This window comes from Lynx rufus, unplaced genomic scaffold, assembly GCF_022079265.1.
Source record: "Lynx rufus isolate CCGP_SWC_20201006 ecotype Redwood Valley unplaced genomic scaffold, mLynRuf1.p SCAF_45, whole genome shotgun sequence".
NCBI classification, from domain to species: Eukaryota; Metazoa; Chordata; class Mammalia; order Carnivora; family Felidae; genus Lynx; species Lynx rufus.
The window spans coordinates 1,178,884-1,204,483 of NW_025814862.1; the positions used below are offsets into that span (position 1 = coordinate 1,178,884).

General features: G+C 45.0%; 1 protein-coding gene across 3 annotated transcripts in view; it reads left to right on the forward strand.

Annotated features, from left to right (window-relative positions):
* LOC124525662 (protein HIRA) overlaps window positions 1–25,600 on the forward strand; it is a 105,735-nt gene that overhangs the window by 38,413 nt on the left and 41,722 nt on the right. For all 3 annotated transcript variants that reach the window (XM_047098205.1, XM_047098206.1, XM_047098207.1), the window contains 11 exons: window positions 897–991; window positions 8,306–8,401; window positions 9,569–9,729; window positions 11,550–11,717; window positions 13,414–13,527; window positions 15,496–15,566; window positions 16,369–16,474; window positions 18,301–18,516; window positions 19,455–19,540; window positions 23,969–24,166; window positions 25,318–25,479. In XM_047098205.1, the coding sequence (XP_046954161.1) occupies window positions 897–991; window positions 8,306–8,401; window positions 9,569–9,729; window positions 11,550–11,717; window positions 13,414–13,527; window positions 15,496–15,566; window positions 16,369–16,474; window positions 18,301–18,516; window positions 19,455–19,540; window positions 23,969–24,166; window positions 25,318–25,479 (1,473 nt within the window). The remainder of the gene's footprint in view (window positions 1–896; window positions 992–8,305; window positions 8,402–9,568; window positions 9,730–11,549; window positions 11,718–13,413; window positions 13,528–15,495; window positions 15,567–16,368; window positions 16,475–18,300; window positions 18,517–19,454; window positions 19,541–23,968; window positions 24,167–25,317; window positions 25,480–25,600) is intronic.

Here is a 25,600-nt window from a genome sequence, read left to right on the forward strand (position 1 = left end):
AGTCCTGCTCTGTACCCACAATGAACTAACCATCACCTAGAAAACATTTTCTTTAAACCTAGACTGAGTCTCTCAGGGTGGGTCCTGGGACTCTGTTTCATAACCAGCTCCCCAGGTAACTCTGGGGGCTGGTCAGACTAGGGAACCAGACCCTAGCCCACTGCCTAGCCAAAGTGGCCCCATGGACATGGCCATGAGAGCAAAGGCATGCTGTCTCCTTTGGTGCACTCAGTGAACTTTTTCTGTGAGTCTATAAGAGTTCTATGGGAGCAAAGGATGTTAACAGAGGCTCTGTGCATCAATGGTGTTAACACCACCTTCATGGGGACCCACCCAACTGCTCACATGGCAGGAGCTATGAGTGCTTTCCAAGAGGGCTTTAAAAAGACTGTTGGTTTTGCTGCTTTAGTCAACATAAATAACATATTTAGTATATAATTTGGAAATCTGAAAAAAATATATAAAAGAAAATCACCATCCCACCACCCGAAGAAAGCCAAAGTTAATATTTTGGTATTTTTTGTGTGTCTTAACCATTTTCCACGCATAGATGATACCCATGTTACATGTATTCTTTTCCTTTACATACTGATATCTAGCATATTATATAAGATGTCCTGTGGCCTGCTTCTTTCACTTAATTATATATGGTGAACATTTCACCATGCAGTGGATAGTCTTTTACCACAAGATTTGTGATGGCTATTTGGTATTTCATAAAGTGCATGGAACATAACTTACCTAATCAGCCTCTGTTGTTCACCAATTCAATGCTTTCCAGCCATTGTCTGGTTTTGCTTTGTTCTGTCTGCCATGATAAGCTGTGCTGCAGTGAGCATCTCTGTGCAGTGCCTAGAGCATGCCTGGAGTGCCTTTCTGACTCCTCTTTCACACAGGTACATCGGCCCCAGCACTGTGTTCGGCTCCAGTGGTAAGCTTGCCAACGTGGAGCAGTGGCGATGTGTCTCTATCCTCCGGAGTCACTCAGGCGGTGAGTGGGGCTGCCTGTTGGGGTGGGCGGCCCTGGCAGCTGTCTGAAATCAGCAGCAGCACCTCCACGGCCCCCGTGGACTGTTTTGGTCCTTAAAGCAGCCTTGCGTCTGGGCCGTCCCTCCCCATCACCATCGGTCACACCCAGCCTGTCCCTCAAGGTCTATGCAGTTACCATCCCCACTGCCTGCCTCCAGCTGCATTCAGTGCCCCCACTCCTGCCCTCATGGGGTATATGTTTATATCTTCAATGTAGAATCCCCACGTTCTGCTGTTTTTCCTGGTGAACTGAATCACTACCTTCATCAGTGGATCACTAAGTCTGTAAGCACACTTTATTTATTCCACAGAAACGAGCACACATAAAAAGGGGCTCAAGGAAAAGTTTTTCACTTGACCTTGAGTAATTTCGCAAAATGTTTAATAGATTTGGAATGGAAAGGGACAGATTTGGACTGAAGAGGAAGAAGGGCGGTCAATAGCTGTCATAAGCCATGTGCTGTACACTCAGATGCCAGGGATACTAGAGGGACTATACCTCAGAATAGAAGCCTGTGGTCTTGCCCAAGAATGGCCTGAAGTGTTTTCCTAGTCAGGGTGACAGCAGAAGCCAGAAAGGCCTGACGTGCATGGTGGGTTGGCAGCATTTCACCACTGCTAGATCTTTACATACAAGGCAAGGGAGCAGCACAGAGTGGGGCTGGCTGAGTATCAAGGACCAGGACACAGATGGTTCTTGCTCCCTGTTAATGAAGGTGGCCTTTATCGTAGAAGAGACAGGAGCCATTAAAAGCTTTGAGGTATAAGAGTAAGAGGGGGATCATTCTGACAGGTATAGAGAAGAGCCTGTTTTAGTGGTTCAGATGAAAACTGCAAGGGCCTGAACCAGGCCTGGGATAATTGGGATAGAGAGGGAGAATGACTTGGGAAATTCTTAAGACAAAGCAAGTGAGGGATGAAGGAGATTCCTAGCTGGTGCCTACATTGCCAGTGGTGTCCTCTCTCAGGCCATAATGATAGTGGGCTTACAGGGATGGACACCAGTTCAGTGTGGTATATGCTGAGTTTGGGGAGCGGGTATGGGGAAGAATGTCACAAGACCCATTGGAATTGAGCCTGGAGCCCTGGGAGAAGATGGGACAAGAGTGAGAGGTTTGGAAGGCATCAGCTATAATCTGCTGACAGGATATGCTCTGCAAATACTCTACAGACATGTTAAAGGTGAACAGACTTACCTCTAGGTGACCATAGATTAATTCTACATTTTTGAAAACTGACAGAGTAGCATTGTGTAATTGTTGATAGCCATAAAAACATGTAACTTAACCTCACTTATTCACAGTTGCTCACAGCAAGGTCTATCTAGTTGGGCTCCTCTGGAACTTGGAGAAAGTGTCCATGCAGGTGTTCAAGTGTGGGGTAAGGCCTCAATGAGACCTTTGATGGGTTTCCTAACCTGAGACTTGGGCTGAGCCATAACCTCGACTTCTCTCCAGGGCTCTCCTTTACCAGGCAAGTAGGGTTGCCCACTGCTTATTCAGTGGTCCTGATAGCAGTGGTGGGCAGAACTGTTGGAAGAAGAAAAATCAGTGGGAAAGCAGAAATAAATAGAAAACACTGGGTTTTAAAAGCAAAGCGTGAAAAACATACACTTGGCATACTTAATAGGGGGATAGGAAGAAAAGACCTAGATGAAATTAGAAGTAAAGGGTCTAGAAAAACATTTAACCTAGAGGGAAAAAAATCATCAGAGTATAGCATAATGTTTTTTAAACTAAAAAAATAAAATAAAATTCCAAAAAAATATAATCTAGAAAATGCAAGTTTTCAGAATTGATACCATAAGGTTAAGGGAAACTTCTTAAAGTAGTTAACCAATGAAGAAGTTGGAGTCATCAGAAATGACTCCTAATACTAAATTATTTGTTGACTTGTTGATGCATTGTTTCAAGCTTTTAAGAAAAATTATTCCAAAATGTAGAAATATTTATTCTTCAAAGGAAGCTATAACTCTGGGTTTCTAAAACTTAACACACACACACACACACACACACACACACACACACACACGAAGCATAGATGAATATGAAAAAAGATAGAAAAATAAGAAACATAATGCAGGTGAATTTGGTAACTTTGGAAGAATTTTGTGTAAAAGTAATCTATTACTCTTAACAACATACTAGGAGGTTAAATAAGAAAAGATAGTTGGGGAGCCTGGCTGGCTCAGTCAGTAGAGCATGCGACTCTTAATCTCAAGGTTATGAGTTCAAGCCTCACATTGAGCATGGAGCCTACTTTTAAAAAGACAGTCTTCTTAGGAGGTATTCTGAAAGGAATATCAGATAATTCAGCATCAATTTCTAAAAAAATGTTTTTAAAATGGCCATAGGAAGTTATTTCCTTAACCTGAAAGTGTCCTATGTCTTTTTCAAACCAATGGCAAATATTATAACTCACAGTTGTTAGAACTTAAAAAACATTGAAAAGTACTTAGGACTAATAAAAACAAGTCATTGGATTGGTCTTCTATAAGAAAAAACTTTTTTTAATTTTTTTTTAACCCTTATTTATTTTTGAGAGACAGAGCATGAGCAGGGGAGGGGCAGAGAAAGAGGGAGACACAGAATCCGAAGCAGGCTCCAGGCTCTGAGCTGTCAGCACAGAGCCCGACACGGGACTCGAACTCACAAACCCTGAGATCATGACCTGAGCCGAAGTCAGACACTTAACCAACTGAGCCATCTAGGCTCCCCAAGAAAATTTTTAATTATTCATCTTTCATTAGTAATAGCAAATTAGAATATCTAATCATAAAAAGAGAACTCTTATACAGCAGGAACAAAAGTTGTAAATACCCAGAAATAATCTTACCAAGAAATATATGAGGTCTGTAAGACTTAAACTACAAACCTTTTTTGAGAGAGATAAAATGACCACTTGATAAATGGAAAAACTGAATAAAATAAAGACGCAATTTTTTCCTAAATTCTTTTAACAAATATTTATTAAGCACCCAGTATGTTCTGAGTACTGTTCAACCCTCAGAGAGTTTACATTCTTTTAAAAGAGACAGACAATAAACTAGTCATGTCAGAAACTAGAAGTTAAGTGCTGGGGAACAAAATAAGACGAAGTTCTCAAGGAGGCCTCACTGAGAAGGTGACATGCAAGGGGAGACCAGGTAGAGGTTAAGGGACAACTGTGTGCACATGCAAAGAACTTACCAAGCTAAAGGAATAGCCAGGGCAACAGCATTGGAGTGTGGATGTGTGCTTGGTGTATTCAGAGAACTAGGACACAAGGAGTGAACAGGGGAGGGAAGCAGGGACAGGACTTCTAGGCCTCTAGGAGGGGCTCTTCTCTGAGTGAGATGGGAAGGCTCAGTAGGGCTTTGAGCAGAGAAGCAAGGCCTGTGGCAGCTGCATGGACTATGGACGGCACTAGAGAGACCACTGATGAGGCTGCTTACATAATCTTGGTGAGAGACGGTGGACCTGGGCTGTGGCAGTGGAAGTCACAAGGAACAGTAGTCAGAGGCAGAGTTCCTGGTGGATGGGATGTAGGGTATGTGAGATAAGCAAAGGAATCAGGACGGCTTCCTTGACTGTGGCCTGGAGGGTGGTAAGGATGCATATGCCATCACCTGATGGAAAGTGTGTAGGTGGGACAGAAATGTTTGCTGGGGGAAATGTTTAGAAATGCTTTGGGGCATGTTTGGTTTGCATTGTCTAGCAGGGGTGTAAGTGTCCTGCTGCATAGGCATTTTGATATGTGAAAGTTGAGTACAGGGGAGAAGCATAGGTGGGACTGGAGGCCAAGGGTAGAGGTTGGGCTTTGGGGTGATGAGGAACAAGTGAAACAGGCTGAGTCGGAGAGGAGGCCAGTTTAAGACAGTAGAGAGAGCATTTGAAGGAAAAGTGATTAAGCAGTGCATCACATGTTGCCTGGGGGTCAGGTAAGGATGAGGATATTGACCATTGGACTTGATGGCATGGAGGCTGCTCATGGCCTTGGCTACTGCTGTTCGTTTTGGTGTTGTTGGGTGGAAGACTCATTGGAGGATGCTCAAGAAAGACTGGGATGGGGAGGGGAGGAAATAGCTAGATTGAACCAGGCTGGGTTTTGTCAGGCACATGTGAAAACACAGGAGAAGAGCAGAGGGTTATGGTGGACTCTAATCCGAATAGGGAGACAGCAGAAGGCCCATAGCACCTGCAAGCCCTGTTGGAGTTGAGAGGGAGGGAGCTGGAAGCACTAGGTTGATGGTAGGAGTGTGGGAGGGTTGGAATGAGACCAGGGAAGAGTTGCAGTGATCTGTCAGGGAGGGTCTCTGGGCATGACTGGGAATGAGTGCCTGAGGTAGTAGAAGCCAAGGTCACTGGAGGAGGCTGTGAAGTTTAAGGATCCAAGAGCCTTGTGTCAAAACAAAACAAAAGATTATCCTCCTAGAATCAGCAAGGATGATGATGAGAGTTTCTGGAATGACATGTGACCAGAAATATAACTCTTTTAAGTGCAGGAGGGTGTCAGATATATGTAGATGTGCAATGGGAAGGAGAGGGAGTGGTATAGTCTGAAGACTGAAACTCCAAAACAGGGGTTTAGGGAGAAAATTATGTCACTTATGTGGATTTACAGCATAACTTAGCAGTGACTCTGAAAGGCATTCGGAATTATAAGGAAGGTTGTGGAAGAAAACATTCAAAGCTTCAGTGATTTAAAATGTCATGGGTTTGGGACCAAAACTTAACCAACATGGAAGTCAGGTACATGTACCTAACAACTTGATGTATTGTGAAGGAGGCATCAGTTATCAATTATGGAGATTCTATCACAAGTGATAGAATAACCATTATACAGTTTGTGGATGAGGGGAGAGTAATATAGAGCTTCACTAAGTACAGCATGCACTGAAATAAATTCCAGATATTAAAGAGAGAAACATTCTAAATAATTAAAGCAGAAGAAAACAATTGGATTGTTGCAGAAGAATTGAATATTTATCAAACCTCTAGCAGAGAGAGTATTTTTGAAGGTTAACAGGCAATAAAAGACATCACTAAGGAGAGTAACAGACTTTACGTCATAAATCGCCTGCGGTGTTAGGAAGTTAAAACTGATAGAATTTGCAGCTAATGCCTGTATTATCAATAGTCTATGAAAATTGCTAAGAAAATGAAATCTCCTTTCTGGAATTCTCAGCTGACTACTTCTCTGCTCTAAGACTTAGGTACTGCAGTGAAATTCTGATGTTTACACATTTGCCCCTCCTGGCCTGGAAGCTCCTAGAGGAGGTTCCTATTCCTCATTTTTATAGGCACTACATTTGTGTTTGTCAGACCTGCTGCACAAAAAACCTCCCAACAGACGAGAAAGGAAGAAAATAGTCTAAGAAGACAACTTTGTTAGACAAACATGTGAAAAATCTTCACTTTCATTACTAATCAAAGTGAAGTTAAAATATAAAAATGTACTTCATAAGTTAGAAGGGAAAAATCATAACCCTCAAGCTAATAGGAGAATTTGAAATGGACATTCTGCTTATAAAAGTGTAAAGTTCTAGAGGTCTCTGGAATGCAGTCTACAGGGTTAAGAGAGTCTAGACTTAGGAAAACCTTTAGGCCTTCTACCCAGAGTCCCACTTTGCCACATCAGTCACAAGAAATAAACCAGAGTGTAGAGAGTGGCGTATGGCTGTGTGTTCATTAGCATGAAAACATGGAAGCCAGTTATAGTTCATTGTTAAATTAGGTCTATTTATGGTAGTGAATGCTCTCAAAGACAAAGGATGCAGGGGCGCCTGGGTGGCTCAGTCGGTTAAGCGTCTGACTTCGGCTCAGGTCATGATCTCACGGTCTGTGAGTTCAAGCCCCACGTCGGGCTCTGTGCTGACAGCTCAGAGCCTGGAGCCTGTTTCAGATTCTGTGTCTCCCTCTCTCTCTCTGACCCTCCCCTGTTCATGCTCTGTCTCTCTCTGTCTCAAAAATAAATAAATGTTAAAAAAAAAATTTTTTTTTTAATAAAAAAAAGACAAAGGATGCAGAGCAAAACAGGAGAAGCCCTCAGGATCACATAGGCTATTAGAATACTAAATGCATGGGGTGGCTGGGTGGCTCAGTCAGTTAAACATCTGATTCTTGATTTCAGCTCAGGTCATGATCTCACAGTTCAGGAGATTGAACCCCTCACCGGGCTCTGCTGTGACAGCGTGGAGCTTGGTTGGGATTCCTTCTCCCTCCCTCCCTCCCTCCCCCTCTCTCATGCACACTCTCTTCCTCTCTCAAAATAAACATTTTTTTAAATTAAAAAGAATACTAAGTGCAGCACACTAGTGTGTATGCTGTGTGAAATACCAAGTACAATACCATGTGGGAAAAAATGCATTAAGCTGTCCCTGAAGATTTTTTTTAAAAATAGAAAAAAACCAAATAGAACTTTTGAATATTTTGCTTACACATTTTAAAAAGTCCTGTGAGGAGAGGACTAGAAAGCTGTTAACTTGATGCCGTGTTTCTGTTTCTTCATCTCTCATCAGCCATTCTCATACCTAGCACTGCACCAGGCACAGAGGTTAGAAAAAAGTCACACCTGGATGGCGAGATGGGCCTGGTCATTGTCACTGTCACAGCTGATCTGTATCAATGCCTTGGTGTGTGCCTGGCACCATGCTACAGCACTTTTTCACATTTAATCCCTGTAATAACCCTCTGAGCTTAGTTTTTTGGTTTTTTTTTTAATCTGCATTTTACACATGAGAAAACTGAGTCACAAAAGAAGTGAATATGAATAATTGTGTTTGGGGGCTCTGTAGGGGAGGGATGCTCTGGCAGGATCTTGGAGATTAGCTGGTTCGTGCGAAGGGCTTGAAGATGGTCCCACTCATTTGGTACCTATTGAGTGCTGTGTGCCAGACATTCTGCCAGGTGCTGTACCTGTAGTGCTCAAAGGGCTCTCAGGCCCAATTGGGATCAGAGAAGCAAGCTTAGTGAGCCTGAGGCCACAGACCCAGCAGGTGTCAGAGCCAGGGTTCTACGTAGCCCCAACCTCTCAGCTATGATCCTCAGTTGCCTCATCTGTCAAAGGGGTGATTGAGGTCACTTGGATGCTTCAAATGTCATGACCAATTCAAAAACATTAGTGGGGAAGTTTTGCAAAGTGGTTTTTAAGAAATAGTCTGGTTATGATCTCAAGTTTCCTCAGACACGGAATGCTAGGGGTACCGGCCCACTTGGCAGACAGGCGTTGCTGAGTACCCCCCTAGCCAAGTCTGTGCACCAGGTAAGAGACTCACTACCAGCCCTCTGTCTTCCAGATGTAATGGATGTAGCATGGTCTCCCCATGATGCCTGGCTGGCCTCGTGCAGCGTGGATAACACTGTCGTCATCTGGAACGCTGTGAAGTTCCCAGGTCTGGGCCTCTGACTGGGTGGTGGCAGAAATGGGCCGCTCATCTGGAGCAGCGTGGGCTCTTGGTCTCCTTAGGCTGGTGGCAACAAGTGTCTCATAGTGGATGAGGATTCACATTGTCTTGTCAGAGACTCCATTCTTTTGTTCTGCATCATTGACATTTGTTTAAGGTTTTAAAAGAGGTTTATGTTAAAGAAAATTATAAATGAGTGTTAGCATGGATGTGCTGCAGATCATGAGGCTGATAGGATGGCATCGCATGTACTTGGGCACCTGGCACCCTCACATACACATATGCCCTTGAGGGTATGGCTTCCCGCCACTGGGGTCCGGCCTTCGCTCAGTTGCCATCTACTCTCTGAAGCCTTTGAGCACATACAGGCTAACAAATCCAGTTTTGCAAAAGATTGTTTTTCTTATTAATGTGTTTAAAGTCACAACAGATGGCATAACCTGGCATATCACTGCAGATTATAACTGGTAAGATACATATCCTCTTTCTGCTAGTATCTGGAATATGTTTTCTTCATGGGCCAAGAAGCATCCCCTGTGACCTTGATCCAAGTCATTTTCTCTCTTTATAAGCCACCAAGATGTGTAGGTCCATTTTCATCCTGGTCATGGAGTGCTGGAGTAGTATTTAGATTATAGATCCCTAGGATGTGCCGTCCCACACACCTTTGTCTCAGTGATGACTTACAAAGGACTTTTAGCACGGTGCCCTTTCCCCTGAGCTGTCAGGCCAGCTCCTTATGGGGGAGCTGCCAGGGAGGTTCACATCAGAAATGCTGATGTCAGAGCCCAGGTAGGCATGACCTTCTGTTCAGAAAGGGAAACCACTGGCAGAGCTACCAACTACAGACAAGTCCAAGAGGCAGAATTTGCCTCTGGCCCAAGCCTGTGTCCCTGCTTGCCTGCCCTTTAGGGGGCTCATGCATCGTGCCTGCCTCCTGGGTGCAGTCCTTCCTTCAAGTTGCTTTGCCTTGATAGAGATCAGATTAGGGGGCTCTTCTGCTTGTGCCCAGGGGTGGGAGCTGACGAAGATAGACTCCTGAGGTCCCTTCTCTTGGCTAACCATTCCATAGCCCATGGATTGCAGCTCATGTTTAGACAGACTCATCATTTTCCCCTAGCTAATACCTTTCCAATCTCTTCTTTTTCTCCACAGAAATTCTCGCTACTCTGAGAGGCCATTCTGGGTTGGTAAAGGGGTTGACCTGGGACCCTGTTGGTAAATACATTGCCTCTCAAGCTGACGACCGCAGCCTGAAGGTGTGGAGAACGCTGGACTGGCAGTTGGAGACCAGCATCACCAAGCCTTTTGATGAGGTAAGGATCCAGCCCAGGGAGCTTGGTCCATCAGCCCCCACTGGCCTCAGTGCACAGAGGAGGAACTGGCTGGGGTCCAGACCTCATGGGTGAATGCGGAGTTCCAGGGCCTGAGCAGACTGGTCAGGGTTCTCTGGGGCAGGCCCTCTGCCCCAAAGAGTCAGATGATGAAAATCTTTCATTTCTCAGATGGTACTAAATGTCCAACTTTGAAGTGAGAAAAAGCTGAAGAAAACCCCTTAGCAATGCTCCCTCACCATTATGCCACACAGGTGGAGGAGACCCTCTCTTTTATTTTTCCTAACTGTGCTGTGGCTTTACTCACTGACTTGCACTCTGCAGGCCATCCAACATCTTTCTAGGCTAGCGTTATGAGTACAGTGTGCACAATGTCTAGAGGTTGAACTGCAGTGACTTGTAAAGTATTTTACTGTCTCTTCCTTTATTTGGGTTCTCATTTCATATGGAATCAGATCTTAAGTGCCTACTGTGAGAAGGGCAGTATTAGGTAAATGAAATGAAAGTGGACTAAGATGGAGTCTCTCCCTTGAAGCTTAGAGCCTGGTGGGAAAGATAGACTTTCACATCAGTTGTGAGCATGGTGGTGGAGTTGTTCAGAATGTGCAGAAATAGCCCAGGAGCAGTGATCGCATCAGGGAAGGCTTCTCAGAGGAAGGGCTGTGAGCAAAGTTTTGCAGGAGGAATAGACGTTCCCCCACGGTTCAGGGCTGGCTGTAGAAGGAAGGTGGAAATCATGTATTCTGTTTTCCCCAAACCAACAGCACCACATTAGCACTGTTATTCACCCTACTTAATCTTGCCCTTCTTGGCTATAGTCTGGAACAGGGGACATGGGCCTTCATGCCTTTTGGGGCTCCTCCTCAAGGTTCCAGTGACTAGTCAGTGGGGTCCCACAAGCGAGGCTCCTGTGGGCAGTTATGGAAGATGGGCAGGGGTGTTTGGAGTCCCAGTGGGAGCAGACAGGACTCCTCAGCCTCTGGGGTCAGCCTGTCCTGCCTGGGTCTGTGACCCAGCTGGAAGTTGAGGCAGATGTGTCACTGCATTCAGGCCCCACCTTGTCCTGCCCTCTTCTGGGGCTATGAGGCCAAGATCTTGACTCTTAAGTCTTTAAAACTGCCCTAAGCCAACCTTGAGCTTTAGGGGGCTGGTTTTATGGCCCATATCATCTTACTTTGCAGTAATAATAATGTGGAAAGATGTCTTGTTTCAGCCCTAGACCAGGTCAGGTAAACAGTGCCTTTCTGCTATGTGTCTTATAGTTGATATGGACTTTATGAAGCTCTTCTCCTTTGCTAGTAACACCACCAGGCTTCAGTTGAGGAGGCAGGCTCGAGAGAGCACATAGTGGCTCATGGTTACTGGCTGCCTCACAGAGACTGGCTCCTGAGGGTCCATAGGACTCTTCTTCCACGGAAGTGAATGTTCTGCAGACCTCATGTGGTAGGGTTAACATGCTGGGCAGAAGAAAGTGGTCGGTGACCAGATAGATTTGACCCATGCAGAATTGAGAGTTAAAAGAGGTGGCTGTCCTGCAGATCCCCTGAGGCCTATGCCACTGTGTGGTGTTCAGCTCCCGTAGGGGAGTGTAGGATGCTGCAGCTCCCAGTCTCATCTAACAGCACCTTTTTTGTTACATCTTCTGGAGAGACTGGAGTTACAGCTATTCATGTAGCCAGAAGCTTGGGTACATGCTCCGCTACCATACATTTATAAATCAGAATTCACCTCTAGTCTTGAGGCCACAGTGTTGGTCACACAATTGGCTTTGAGCTCCTTCCAATTGCAGATGTTTCTTTCAGTGTGGAGGGACAACCCATGTGTTGCGGCTCAGCTGGTCACCTGACGGGCACTACCTGGTGTCTGCCCACGCCATGAACAACTCTGGCCCCACTGCCCAGATCATTGAACGGGAGGGCTGGAAGACCAACATGGACTTTGTCGGGCACCGGAAAGCTGTGACTGTTGTTGTGAGTGTGCTTAGCCTTAGCCTGGGAGGTGCCTTGCCTCAAGGCTGGGTCAAATGTGGGACTGTGGTGGTGGGCTCTGAGAGTCAGCACATGCCACATCCTTGTTTCATTTTAAATACTTACGTTTCACAGTTTTTGAAGTGATTTTACAAAACAATATATATTCACATGTTTTAATGAGTATCACCAAAATCAATCTGTGATTGGGAACACTGTAGCTCCACACTAGCCTTTTTACACATTTGGGTCAGGTCACGGTGCTCAAGCAGGCTGTCCTGACAAGTGCCCCACGAGCCAGACTCGGGAGCACAGGTGCAGTCCATGTGCCTGTTGAGCACATGTTCCTGCACCCCAGCACTGGACAGTCATAGCTATGAGGCCGTGCTGTGGATCACCTGAGTCTGGAGTTGCCCCGCCCAGTCGACATGGGAGCCAGCAGATGCAGGCTACTATTAACGAGGATTTTCTCAGCACTGGGCAACCAAAACGAAGAAAATAAGTTGGTGGGCTAAAGGTTGGTAAAAGTGAAGGATCATCCAGGACTCTGATCTCAGTTTTTTTGTATTCCTTAAAATGGGCTCATCCTTACCATTGTTTAAATTCATGATAAATATTGTATATTGTAGTTTAAAATATTTATAACTTTTATACAAATAAAATATTACTTCCTTAATTTTTTTTTGTATTAGAGCCCATGTAGGACTTTGTTCAAAGCCAAGCCCTTGTTACTAAAATATTTGAAAAATCACTGCTTCGGGTTAGCACGGTGCTTCCACATGACTCTGTCAAGTGGTCCTCACAGGCACTGTTTAAGAGTAGTTTTGTGAGATCATGGTACTGAGGCCTCTCAGCCAACCCAGGGTAGCCAAGACTCAAGCCCAGGATGCACACCTCCAGGTTCTATGTTTCTGGTCTCTCTGCACCTGGCTATTCTTGCCTAGCCTCTGGGATTAGAACCCCTCTGGGCCAGGCCAGCTGACATCAGGCTCCCCGGAGCCACCTTTCCTCCTCAGTTGTCCTGGCGTGGGGATTCCAGCTCTGACTCTAGAGTTCCCACCCCTTTCAATTCAGGAATGTGGCAGGGAGCTCTCTGTGTGCTTCCAGCCTTGCCAAAAGCAGCACCCAGGTTACACTGAGGATAAACCCCAGAGTGCACTTTAGCGTGACTTAGCCATTGTCCTGGCCAAGTGAGATCATGCGGGGCTGATCAGCATCTGCTAGTTTTGACTCCGAGCAACAACTACAGTGAAGGGGAAGGGATTAATGGAGTAGACATCTGACAGTCCCATTGACCTCTGTCAGGACCTTATCCCTAAAGCCACATCCTGGAACTGGCCTTGCCCAGGCCAGGAAGAATTCAGAGAGCAAGCTTCAGTAGCTCCCATGCCATCAACCTGGCTGCAAGCCCAGAAATGGAGAGTTGGTAGAGCCAGCCTCAAATCCTTGTCTCACCACTTACTCATTGGGTGACTTGGCCCATGTTTCCTGGCCTCTCTGAGACTCCATTTCATCCTCAGCAAAATGCCTCCTGGGTAGTTATGAAGATGAAATAAAGTATGATAAGTGCCTGGGGCTGGGAGAATGTCAGTGTGGGTTTCCCACCAACAGACTGGTATTGTGCTATATTTCTGATACTGGGCATAGGGTTTGTGCTTGATGCTTGATTAATTATTTTAACATTTGTTATTTGGTTTAGAAATTCAACCCAAAAATCTTCAAAAAGAAGCAGAAGAATGGGAGTTCTGCAAAGCCCAGCTGCCCATATTGCTGCTGTGCTGTTGGCAGCAAGGACCGTTCTCTCTCTGTCTGGGTGAGCCCCCACTCCTTCCCTCCCCACCTCCCCCACCAAGACCTTTTGTGGCTCCTGCAGGGCAAAGGAGAAGGAACTGGTGAAGGAGGCAGAGCCCAGAGGCTTGGAGTGACTCCCCTACCCTCCACTTTCAGTGGTGCTCAGTGTGTGTTTCTGCCCCAGATCTGGGGTCAGGCCCTCTCATTACCCCAGGAGGAAGGAAGTGCTGAAGACTAGGCTTGGGGCGAGCTAGGAGAGGACACCCTGAGCCCCAGTCAGAGCAACTCTTATGTCCAGATTCAGGGAATACCTTCAGTTGGCATGCTATGTTTGCTTCCTTTTAGAAAAACTTTGTGTCCTTATATAACCTACAGCAAATGTATTCACCTGAAGTATACAGGTCAATGCACTGTCATACATGTTTACACCAGTGTAACCACCACCCCAGAACCCCTCATCCCTGCCCAGTCAAGAACCTACTTCCCAACACCCCTTGGCCAAGGCAGCCACTCCAACAATGTCTGTCACATTGATGAGTTGTGCAGTGTTTACTTTTTATGTCCTGCATTGCTTTCACTTGGTATAATATTGTTGAGATTCATGTGTGTTGTCGCATTTAGCATTAGCATTTAGCTAATTTGGCATTAGTTTATTGCTAACTAATTACAAGTTCCCTGTAAGCAGAGTGGACTTATAGTTGTAGACTTGAAGGTTATCCTCTGGCAGCATTTATTACAGTTCTTTGTCACAGAGAAATTGATTGCTGTGTGTACACTGATTTTTTTTTTTAGGCCCGTATTCATGTGACATTTCAGAACCTGAACCCTACCATAGGTAGTTCCAGGTGTGTTACTCCTGGGCTCCTTCTGGCCTGGAGTTTCATTTGTGGTGCTTTACCCAAAACACCACTGATCATATATTCATTTTCTTAGAATGCTGAGGTCAGATGTTCATAAAGGTTCCAGATTTCTGAGTGGTCTGTAGGCACATTTTTGGGAGGAGAGACAGTGCTATTTTTTTCTGGAAGTGGAATTAGAGTAAGGACAAGAGTCTTCTTGTGGATTCCAAGTAGTTCAGACTCCCTTTCCTCGGGACTAGGGTGGCCACAGCAACTCTTCCCCTATAGAAGCAGCACTTGATGGGAGCCACGCAAAAGATGTTCCCTCCCACCCACCGCACTGTGGCCCCAGGACCTTGTCAGCAGGGTGGCCAGACACTAGTATATGAGCTGTGGGAACAGGGAGACAGCACATAGCCCAAACTTTGAGTGACTAGATATAAGTGTGCATGTGGTGAATCTTGTGCAGTCATCAAAGACAGGTTTTTACAGGGTGTTTAATGACATAATGTATTAAATAAAAAAGTTATGTGCCAAAGAATAAAATATTTGCACAAGAAAGACCGAAAGAAAATAACTCATCCAAGTGTTAATAGTGGTTAACTTTAGATCTGGATTCAGGGCAACTTAAACTGTTTTTGGTGTTTCTGAACTATCTGCACATACTTTGTAGAATGAGCCCGTGGGATGTATGTAACTGGTTATACCCAGCTTTGCATACGTATGTACCAGAACTCCTTGGGCCAAGAGGAGATGTGCTGGCTTCTCTGAGGCTGTTTTCCTGTCCTGGGCACTACTTTTGCTGCCTCATCTTCTGCCCAGGCCTTGGCATCCCATCCCTTGCTTGTAAACTTCTGCTCAGGTCATGGCCTTTCTGGAACCCCATTCTCCCTTCTAGATTGTCCATTTATGAAGCCATCTCCCCAGCCAGACTACAGCGAGCCCTTCAGACAGAGACCACACTAAAATGTCAGGTTTTGGTTTGCACAGGTTTGGATCTTGCTGGTTGCTATTTGAATAGAGTTGAATATGCCTTGTATGTCAACAAAAACTCAGACCAAGCTTCTAGGACTGTTGGTATTAACAGAACTGAGTGCACGAAAAACAGTTTTTGTTCATTACATTAACCTTTGCTGCTTCTTTCCTTCCAGCTCACGTGTCTGAAACGGCCTTTGGTTGTCATCCATGAGCTATTCGACAAATCCATCATGGATATTTCCTGGTAAGATAGATTCTTATTACAGCGCACAGGCTAGGAAAAGAGAAGCTACACACAGGAACATGAGGCCTTCCAGATGTGACTGGGGTCAGGCAGTCAGGGCCACCCCCCTCCCCAGGTGTGGTAGCCAGAGCAAATGATTCAAGAAAGGGCAGCTTGGGCCTGATATTGGGAGAGTGTCAGCTGCTGTGCTTCCTGCTTTGTTGGCATTTGCCCCTGGAAAATACTTCCTCAGGCAAACTGACATTTGGGGAAAAAGTGCTGTGATCCTGGTCTTACTTCACTCTGTCATTGCATGAACCAGATTAGCATAAGTATGAAGACACATTTGTTGCTTCTCAATGACCTCATTTAGATGTATATTCCCTCATGTTTTTTTAAAACATGGTTTCAACAAACTGAGGGTTGATGGGGGGTGGGAGGGAGGGGAGGGTGGGTGATGGGTATTGAGGAGGGCACCTTTTGGGATGAGCACTGGGTGTTGTATGGAAACCAATTTGTCAATAAATTTCATATATATATAAAAAAAAAAAAACATGGTTTCAAAATAAATAAAAGTGAAATTCTTACAGAATACATGGTGAGAGATACTTTGTACATGTGCAAAGAACTAAAGGGCACCAGAACCTTCTGCAGTGTGATTGTCTCCCCTGCCCCCACCCTACCAAGGAATGCCATAGAAGGGAACAAGGGGTTTCTGGCATCTGAGAAGAACCCTGCATGCTACCCTCCCGGTCCAGCCTTGGAGGTGTGGTTAAGCCCCATAGGGACTTGCTCCCAGACTGCTAATAGCCATCTTTTTCAGGACTCTGAATGGGCTGGGCATCTTGGTGTGCTCCATGGATGGCTCTGTGGCGTTTCTAGATTTCTCCCAGGATGAGCTTGGAGACCCCCTGAGCGAGGAGGAGAAGGTAGGAGTACACCTCCAACTGGTAGCCTGAGTGCTGCGCTTGCTCTTGGGCCACAGAAATGGCCACCACAGCCCCTTCGATTGGACCCTCTCCTTAGGACATACACAGACACATTGTTTCTTAAAGTATTCTTGGGTATTTGTCTCGTACAGATGGTAATTTTTTTTTTTTTTTTTACAAAATAGATTAAATAAAGATGAGGCTCTCATTCATGTCAGAAATCAGTTCTGGAACTAAGAAACAACTTTGGGCATCTGTTCTTGAGGTGATAATTAGCCACACACTGGGATGTTTTCACATGTGGGAGATAGCAAGAGTGACTCCTAAGGGTTCCTGTTCACGTCCCTTTCCCCATTGTGTCATACAAACATAGTTGCCATAGAGCAGTAACACTGATGGTTTCTTAGCACTTGCTGCACGCCAGACTCTGGGCCATGTATTTTGCATGTATTATTTCATTTGAATTCTATGAAACCCTTCAAGGCAAGGCTCATTCATTTATCAACAAGGTAACTAAGCCTCAGAAAATAGTGTGACTCTTCGCCAAGACCATACACAACCCTTAATTATGAGAACAGAACCATGGGCCAGGCCCATAGGCTTCCTCCCCTCTGTGCTCTCTGCCCAGGACAGGGTGACCCATGTGCCCTTCTTCAAGAACTTTAGGAAAGGCCCTGCTTTATGGACCATAGACTTAGAAGGCAGACATTTCTACAGATGGGCCTTTGCCACCACTCAGTGGAATGTATTCATTTGTCTGAAAGGAGCCTTGTGAAAGCCCAGAGCAGGTGGGCAGCTCTCCCCTTCGAGCTGCAATTACTGGTAGAGGCTCCCTCATAAGCTACTGTGTGGACTTCATGCTATGAAGTAAACCCCTTGGGCATAGGGGTCTGCCTTGATGACAGCACCTAAAATGGCCTGGCACCCCAAGAGTCACTTGTCAATGAAGGGATGAGTGTCTCAGTGGCTTCAGGTCTTTCTGCCTTGTCACTGTCATCAGGTAACCTGGGATCCCTATGCACTCTCCTCCCCATTGGAGAGTCTGGTGGAGGGCAGTGGTGGGGAGGGCTACAAAATAATGCCATCTAGCTTACCTTTTCCCAAATGGCAGGCAGGGACCCCATGTTTGAGACACACAGGTAAACATTTGCCAGACTCTGAATTCTCCTCCAGATTCCAGGGGAGGGACTGAGGGCAGAAGGGACAAGTAGCAAAGGAGGGAAGTTCCCACACCAGGCCCTGCAGAAACGAATCCCAAGGCGTGACCTCCCCCTGCCCAGCATCCTCTGCTGTGAGGCATATGTCCTGCTGGCCTCCGTGTTGGTCATTAGGCCTTCCTTGTGAGTCTACTCTTCATCACACCAGTCACTCTAACGTGCTGGGGATGCTATCCGTGCCAACATGGGGTCCTGTCCGGCTTGTTGTGGCATTGAATTAATGAGACCTAGGAAGGTGAAGGGAGGGACCCTGCTCAGAAGGGTCAGGACATGTTGGGGGACAGGAGAGGCAGAGAAAGATTTCCCCAGGTTTGCTATGCCAGACATTCCCTTACTCTTAGATACTGTTAGCAGCCCCATGGTAACTTCCATTCACATGGAACTGATGACAGCAAACAAGAATGGTGTGAGAAGGCTCTGAACTTCAGTGTCTGATTCCCAAAAAGTGTTTGGGGTACTTGGGGTGATTTAAGAACCTGGGACCACTGCCCAAGACCCTTTCCATTCTCAGAACCAGGAGAGTCAACACGCAGCTCACCCACTGGTGGGCACTAGCCACCACGTTGCTGCTCACAGCTGGTCTGTTGCACTTCTCTTTGCTTCCCCTAGAGCCGCATTCACCAGTCTACCTATGGCAAGAGCTTGGCCATCATGACTGAGGCCCAGCTCTCCACAGCTGTCATCGAGAACCCAGAGATGCTCAAATACCAGCGCAGGCAGCAACAACAGCAGCTGGACCACAAGAGTGCCTCGGCCAGAGAGACAAGTTCAGCTACCTCAGTTGCTGGCGTTGTCAATGGGGAGAGTCTAGAAGACATTAGGAAGGTGAGGGCTCGTCCCCATAGCCCTGAGGACATGGGTACACACCCAGGGACAGAGCAGGGGGAACAAGCGGTCTGAACATAGTACAGACACAATTCGGTAAGCAGGTGTATGCTGTGCCTAGAACAGGACCCAGGGGTAAGCCAGTTTGGGGCCACTTGGCCCATTGCCATCAGCTGCATGAGGTAGTAATGGGGCCTAAGGCACTTTATCAAAGGCCTCTGTAGAGGATATCATTTTTTATAGGAGCTTCCAAACCTCACTTCTAGCCTTTCTAGGAAATTTTAGATACTGAGAACAGTGGGTGTCAGGTTCTGTCCTTAGGATATATCAATGGGTTCCCCCTTCTTCCTCTGGAAGCCCATGTCTCACTGGGGGAGGGGGTGGAGATGGGGCAGGAACAGAGCAGGAAACGTCAGGATCACCTGGGGAACTTAAATGATCTCCAGGACCTATACAGGGCAACAAATCTGTAATTTGGACACAATGTGTGCCTGGGAACCTTTGGTTTTATGAGCCTTCAGTAGAAGAAATGACTCTGATGAAAGAAGATTTGCACATCACAACTTAGAGACAAGAGTGGCTCACGGATACAGGTTTCATTTGTTTGTTCCCTCATTGAGCCCCCTGGCTGCTGGTTGAGAGTGGCCAGACTGGCATATGCTCACTGCCTAGGAAACCTGGCCAGGCCTGCAGTGCAGGTGATGAGAGCAAGGTACTGAAGCCAGTTCAACTGGGAGCTTTCTGTCATTGCTGCTTTACCGTGCAGGAAGTTGAATGCTCACCCTGACAAAAATGCTTGCTCAGTGGCTGGGTTTAGTTGGACCAGAAGGCCATAGAAAAGGAAGTTAGAATTCATTTCCTTAGAAGCCATATTTTTTTATATGTGGAGGTGCTTGGCAGAAACTTTTCCATTCATATATGTCACTCTATTTTGCCAGAATCTTTTGAAGAAACAAGTTGAGACTCGGACTGCAGATGGTCGCAGAAGAATCACACCTCTCTGCATAGCACAGCTGGACACCGGGTACTTATTCACTCACCGAGCTTTCTGTGGCTTTATCTGGGGAGTTCTTCCTCTCTCCTTTCACCAGTTAGCACTTTCATAATCAGGGTCTTCACAGGCTCTTGGGTCAATCCGACCCCTAGAATCTGGAAATGGGGGAGTAGAGCCCAGCTTCCCACCAGCCTCAAAGCCCTGTGCTTCCTGCAGAGCCCTTATGCACATTTGACTCATGCAGAAGGTGGGCTGGGAGGAGCCTGTGACAGGCTGGAAGGCAAGGGCACCTTCACAGGGCCTGTGTGTCCACACGGCCAGTTCTGCCTCGTTGTTGGTGGGGCATTGAAGAAACCAGGGAGAGAAGTCGGACTGATTTTTTTTTTGTTTCATTTTGCCCTTTTATACACATTTTTGAATAGTAAAAACCCAAAGAAGGATATAAACATTACCCTTAATCTAGTCTCTCAGATATAATTGCTGTTAACATTTTGGTATCTGTATCTCCGGTCTTTTTCCCCACCTGTTCCTGTATCTTGACCTTGCATCCATTTTAATAAATAGTCCTCTGAAGCAAAGACTTGCTGATTGTCCAGGTTCCCAGGTTGTGAATGCACCATGATTTACTTGACCAGCCCCTTAAGTGTAGACTTGTAGTTTGTGTCCAGTGTTTTGTGATTGTAAATTAATCTTTGAGCACACCCATGACTGTTACCACAGGATACTTCCCAGAAGTGGAATTACTGGACAGAGAGTAGGGCTCTGAGGCACATTTCCCTGAGGGGGAAAAGTAGGGGAAAAGTGGACTCAGTCACCATTTGCTGTTGTCTCAGAGTCTGTAGTCAGGCTTGCTTTTGTATTAGTCATTCTCCTCAAAACAATGCATGTTGATTCAAAGGATGGTAAGGCCCTGTGGGAAAGAAATAGTCCCCCCGCTGTCAAAGTGATTTCAGGTTTTATACTTATTCAACCAATGTGCTCAGGGTGCTACCCACACTAGTCCTCTGCACTTTGCAGTTGTTTTGAAGTCTGAAGAGACCTTCTGTCATATGATGTGCTGATCTGACCTCCTCATGTTGGGGGTGTGGGCTGTGAGGCCCTGGAGGGCAGAGACCTGACCAGATGGAGCCAAGTCTCCTGACTCCTCCCAGAGAGTGGTTTTCCTTTGATCAAGCCTTTTTCTGTTGTTCACCTACCAGGGGTAATGCTACATGCTTACTTTTTATTAGGACCAAATGAGACAGGTACATGTGACTGTGCTTTGAACACTGTGAAAAGCTGTGGAAGTGAGGGTAATGGAGGTGGTGGTGATGGTGACATTTTTCTTCCAAGCATCCTTTCAGGCCCTACCTGATGAGGAGATAGAGGTGTTAGGTGGCTTTCCACCTGGCCTTAAGCTAGCTTTCTGCCACAGGACACCTATTTCTGGCACCAGAACTTGATTCTTTTGGTCTTAAAGGCTTTTTTGCCCTCTTGACTCCCGTGTTAAAACAAGTAGCAACAGAATAGGTAATGATTAGTTTAATCAAGCAAGAAAAGAAAAAGCACAAATATTTTAAGTAGAAGTAATCACAGATAAAGAATAAATCAAAAGGACAAAAGACTTCTTTACTGAATTCTGTGTAAATAAATTTGAAAGTAGGTGATTTTGAGGAAAATAAAATTATGAAAACTGAAGAAAATCTATACAAATGAATTATTATAGAAGAAATAGAGGACGATGTCCCAGAACTAACCTACCAAAAGCCACCAGACTAAGAAGGTTTCACAGAGAAATTATAAGAAAGTTTCATTCTAATAATTAGAGGAACAGATCATTCTAATACCATTCAAAATACTTGAAAATACTCTAGTGCATTACAAAACCGTTTTTGAAATGAACACAGATTTACATCAAAAACATGACAAAGGTAGAACATAATAAATTCCTGATCAATCTCATTTCTGAACGCCAATGCAAAAATGCTAAATAAAATAACAGAAACTTACAGTGTGTTAAAATGTTAATACGCTATGACCAGGTAAGGTTTATTTCATGAAAGCAAGGTGGTTCAAATTTGGGGAAATTTAATTTGCTTCTGCATATCAAAAGATCAAAAGAAATATATGGTCATCTCCATAGATGCCTAAGAGACATTTTTATTAAATTCAACATTGTTCTGATTTATTTAAACAGATGGGCACTTCCTTAACTTGATAAAAACTACCTTATTTTAAAGTAAATTCAAAAACTAAGTATGCATCTAGTCTGGTAACTATAATGTAACATTGTTCTGGAAGTCCTAGGTCATACAATTAGTCAAGAGAAAGAATATATTGGAAAGGAGGTGGTAAGATGTATCATTATTTAAAAGATGGTGTGATCTGCAAGAGAATCAACTGGGAAAACTGCCATAGATAATAAAAGAAGATAATAAAGTGGATACAATCAACACAATGAGATCCGAGTGGCAGCAACTACCTTTAGAAGATCACTTTCACAAATGCAGTGCCTACAACGTAACAAGAAATGTAGAAGGTCTTTATGAAGAAAAATTATAAAATCCTACTGAGTGACCTAAAAGAAAATTGAAAGAAATAACTAGAAATGTACATCCATTTCTTCCCTAAGATGATTTGACATTATAAAAATGATAAATCTCTCTCAACATGAGCCCATACAAATAACCAACAGGAGTTTTCAGAATCAGACAGGCTCATTCTAAACTTGTGTGGAAAAATAAGCAGGAATAACTGAAATATTTCTGAAAAAGAAAATCAGGGAAGACTAGCCCCACCAGAAATTAAAACTTATAAACTGTAATAAAATGGGTACTGACATATGAATAGACAGAGTGGTGGAATACAGTAGAAAACGCAAAAGTAAGCCCAAATATTTATGGGAATTTATGTGGCATTTTGCATCAGTGATGAAACATCAGCTAATGTAATAAATTACATTACATCAGAGAGAGAGAGAGAGAGGAAGAAAGAGAGAGAGAGAGAGGGTCAGGACTACTTACCTATAGAAACAAAGTTAGATCCCTACATCACAACTTAAAATTAGATACATTCCAAGCAACTCAGATTTTTTTTTTAACTTTTTTGTTTAAAATTTTAGAAGATTCTTTAAAAGAATATTTTTATGATCTATGGCACAAAATTTAGTCCACACAAAAAACATTTTGGGTGCAAGGAAAATTGTACTACAAAGAGTCAAAACAGCATCATGGGGGCACCTGGCTGGCTCAGTTGGAAGAACATGCAACTGTTAATCTCGGGGTTGTACGTTCAAGCCTCCTGTTGGGTATAGAAATTAGTTAAAAATAAAGTCTTTACAAAAAAAAAAAAAAAAAAAAAACCAGCATCCTGGGGAAAATACTTCCTGCTCGTGTAAGGAATTTATTAGATATGTAAATAGGTCTTGGAATCAATAGTAAAGACAACCAGATAGAACAATAAATAAGGAATATAAACTGTTCACCAGATAAAGGAAATCATATGCTTCCGCATGAAAAAATCTCAACCTCGCATCACAGTAATTGCAAATTATTAAAACTATAGTAAGGTACCATTTTTCATCAAATTGTCAAGTATCAAAAAATTTGGTAAAACTGTTGGTGACAGTTTGGGGAAGCAAGCACTCTGATACACAGCTGGAATTTAAACCTCTAAGGAAGGCACTTTAGAACTATTTATCAAAACTCATCAATGAACATTCCATCTGCTGCTGAAATTCCACTTCTAGGAATTTATCTCATGTAATCTGTGAAACACCTGTTGTACTGATGATTATGACAGGGTGCATCTTTGAGCAGCTACTATGCGTTCTAAGTGTGTGCTACACTAACCACGTTAGTCCCAGTCTCAGGAGGGTTCTGTGAATTTCTGTTTTGCAGATAGAAACCTGAAGCACAGAGTGGTTGAAGTGCCCAAGGTCCCAGAGCTTGTTCATGGCAAAGGAGTAAAACCTGGCCAGGTTGGCCCGGGGCCCTTAGCCTTAACACTGCAGTATCTTGCCACCTGTGACAGCAGTGTCTGTTACAGAAAAAGCTGGGAGACAGCGCTGGCATTCCGCAGTAGAGGCTGGTTAGGTAAATTATCGTATATCCACACAGCCCATAATGAAAGAGAGTCCTGCTCTGTGTGCTGCATTTCATGAGTTCTGAGACACACGCCTGCATATTTTAACATTTCTGAGATTAGGGTACATCTTATAATCAGGAGCTTCTGACAGTTACATTTGGTAATAACCTCTTCTTTCTTAGATACTTCTTACTTAGTGAAGTATCAGTTCATCTTAGGTTCGATTACACATAATGTATGACATAATTTTAGTTTTCTTTTTACTTTTCTGTGACTTGGCACATTTTCTTCCATGAAAATACTTCACCTTTGGACCCAGAAAAAAATCACTTCAAACATAGAAAGTACTTGATGTGTCTGATTTCCCAGGCTGATTTTTGTTCTTGACAACAGGGACTTCTCCACGGCATTCTTTAACAGCATCCCACTCTCGGGCTCCCTGGCGGGCACCATGCTCTCCTCTCATAGCAATCCACAGCTACTGCCACTCGACTCCAGTACCCCCAACTCCTTTGGCGCCTCGAAGCCCTCCACAGAGCCTGTGGCGACAGCTGGTGCCAGGCCGGCTGGTGATACTGTCAGTAAGGACAGGTGAGTGGGCATGCCAAGGCTTGCTCCTGTCCCTGGGGAAAGTTCAAATTTGGACACAGTTCTGCTGACACTTCATGGCTCCTTCGATAAAAAAAAGAAAGGTGCTTGATTTTTGATGAGGTCCTGCTTGGGAGGGAGACCTTGTTCAGGTGAGTCTCTGATGCACAGGGCCATGAGGACTTCACCTCCTGGGGCAAGATGCAGTCCCAAGATGCACTCCTCACTCCTAAGGGTGCAAACCACCCAGGGATGCATTGCCTGCCCCAGGGTCAGCCCCACTTTCCAGCAGTTCTACATTTGAAGTGGCTTAGGCCCCCACTGCACGGTGGAGATCATTGCCACACCAGTCATCTCAGGAAGGGTGTCTGGGGAAGGATAGACAGCTCCAGATCTGTGAGACATTTTAACAGTTGGCCTTGCAGGTCCTGGGAGAGGAGGAAGGAACTCCAGGATGCCTGCCAGGTGTCTGTTGTGGGGTCCAGGTGGGTGGATGTGGTCAGTAGGAGTCCCAGTGGCTTTGGGACTCAGCGTGTGTGATGTGCTTGGGCATGGGGGAAACTTACAGGCTCATGCCTAGGCCTATTCTCTGTGGAGAAGACAAGGGCTATGAGATGAACACTTGGAGGAGAGTATGAACATCGCATATTGCCAAGGCGGGATGAGAGAGGGGCTTCCCAGGCCACAGTGTGTTTGGCTGAGCATGAAGGCTGGGAATAGACATTGACTTCAGGACCCTGGGTGGGGACTTTTCTTGTTAGACCATTAGTCAAAGTAGGAAAAGCTGCTTTGGTTTGGAGTGGTTTGGGATGGAAATGCTGTATTCAAGTTGTGGAGGTAGGGCAGTATAGTGAGAAAGGTTGTAAGAGCCACTTTCTAGGCCTCATGCTACCTCTAGAATCTCTCACAACAATACAGTGGGGCAAATGTGAGTGCATTTGCTCATGACCTTCTCACTAGCCAAACTTCCTGATTTTTACAGATGAAAATATTGAAGAAATAAGAATAGTAGATTACATCTTGAAATTGTATTTATAGAAGTTTGATATCTGTGGCCCTTTTATTTGGCTCCCGATAACACAAATGTAGGACTCCCAAATGCTTGATGGATTGTGCTTAACGTACTCTCCCATCTTCTTACTCCCCACCCCCAGTGTGAATGCTACCTCTACTCCTGCTGCATCGTCACCCTCCGTGTTAACAACCCCGTCCAAGATCGAACCCATGAAAGCATTTGACTCCCGATTCACGGAGCGGTCTAAAGCCACGCCAGGTGCTCCTGCCTTGACCAGTGTGACTCCAACAACTGTGGAAAGGTAGGTGGTGGCTGTGTGGGCCCCCGAGAGACCAAGTAGGACACAATCTCAGCTAGCAGTGCAGCAGCCACTTTCCCACCAAGCAGCCTGCTTTCCCATGCAGGAGCACACTCTAGTCCCT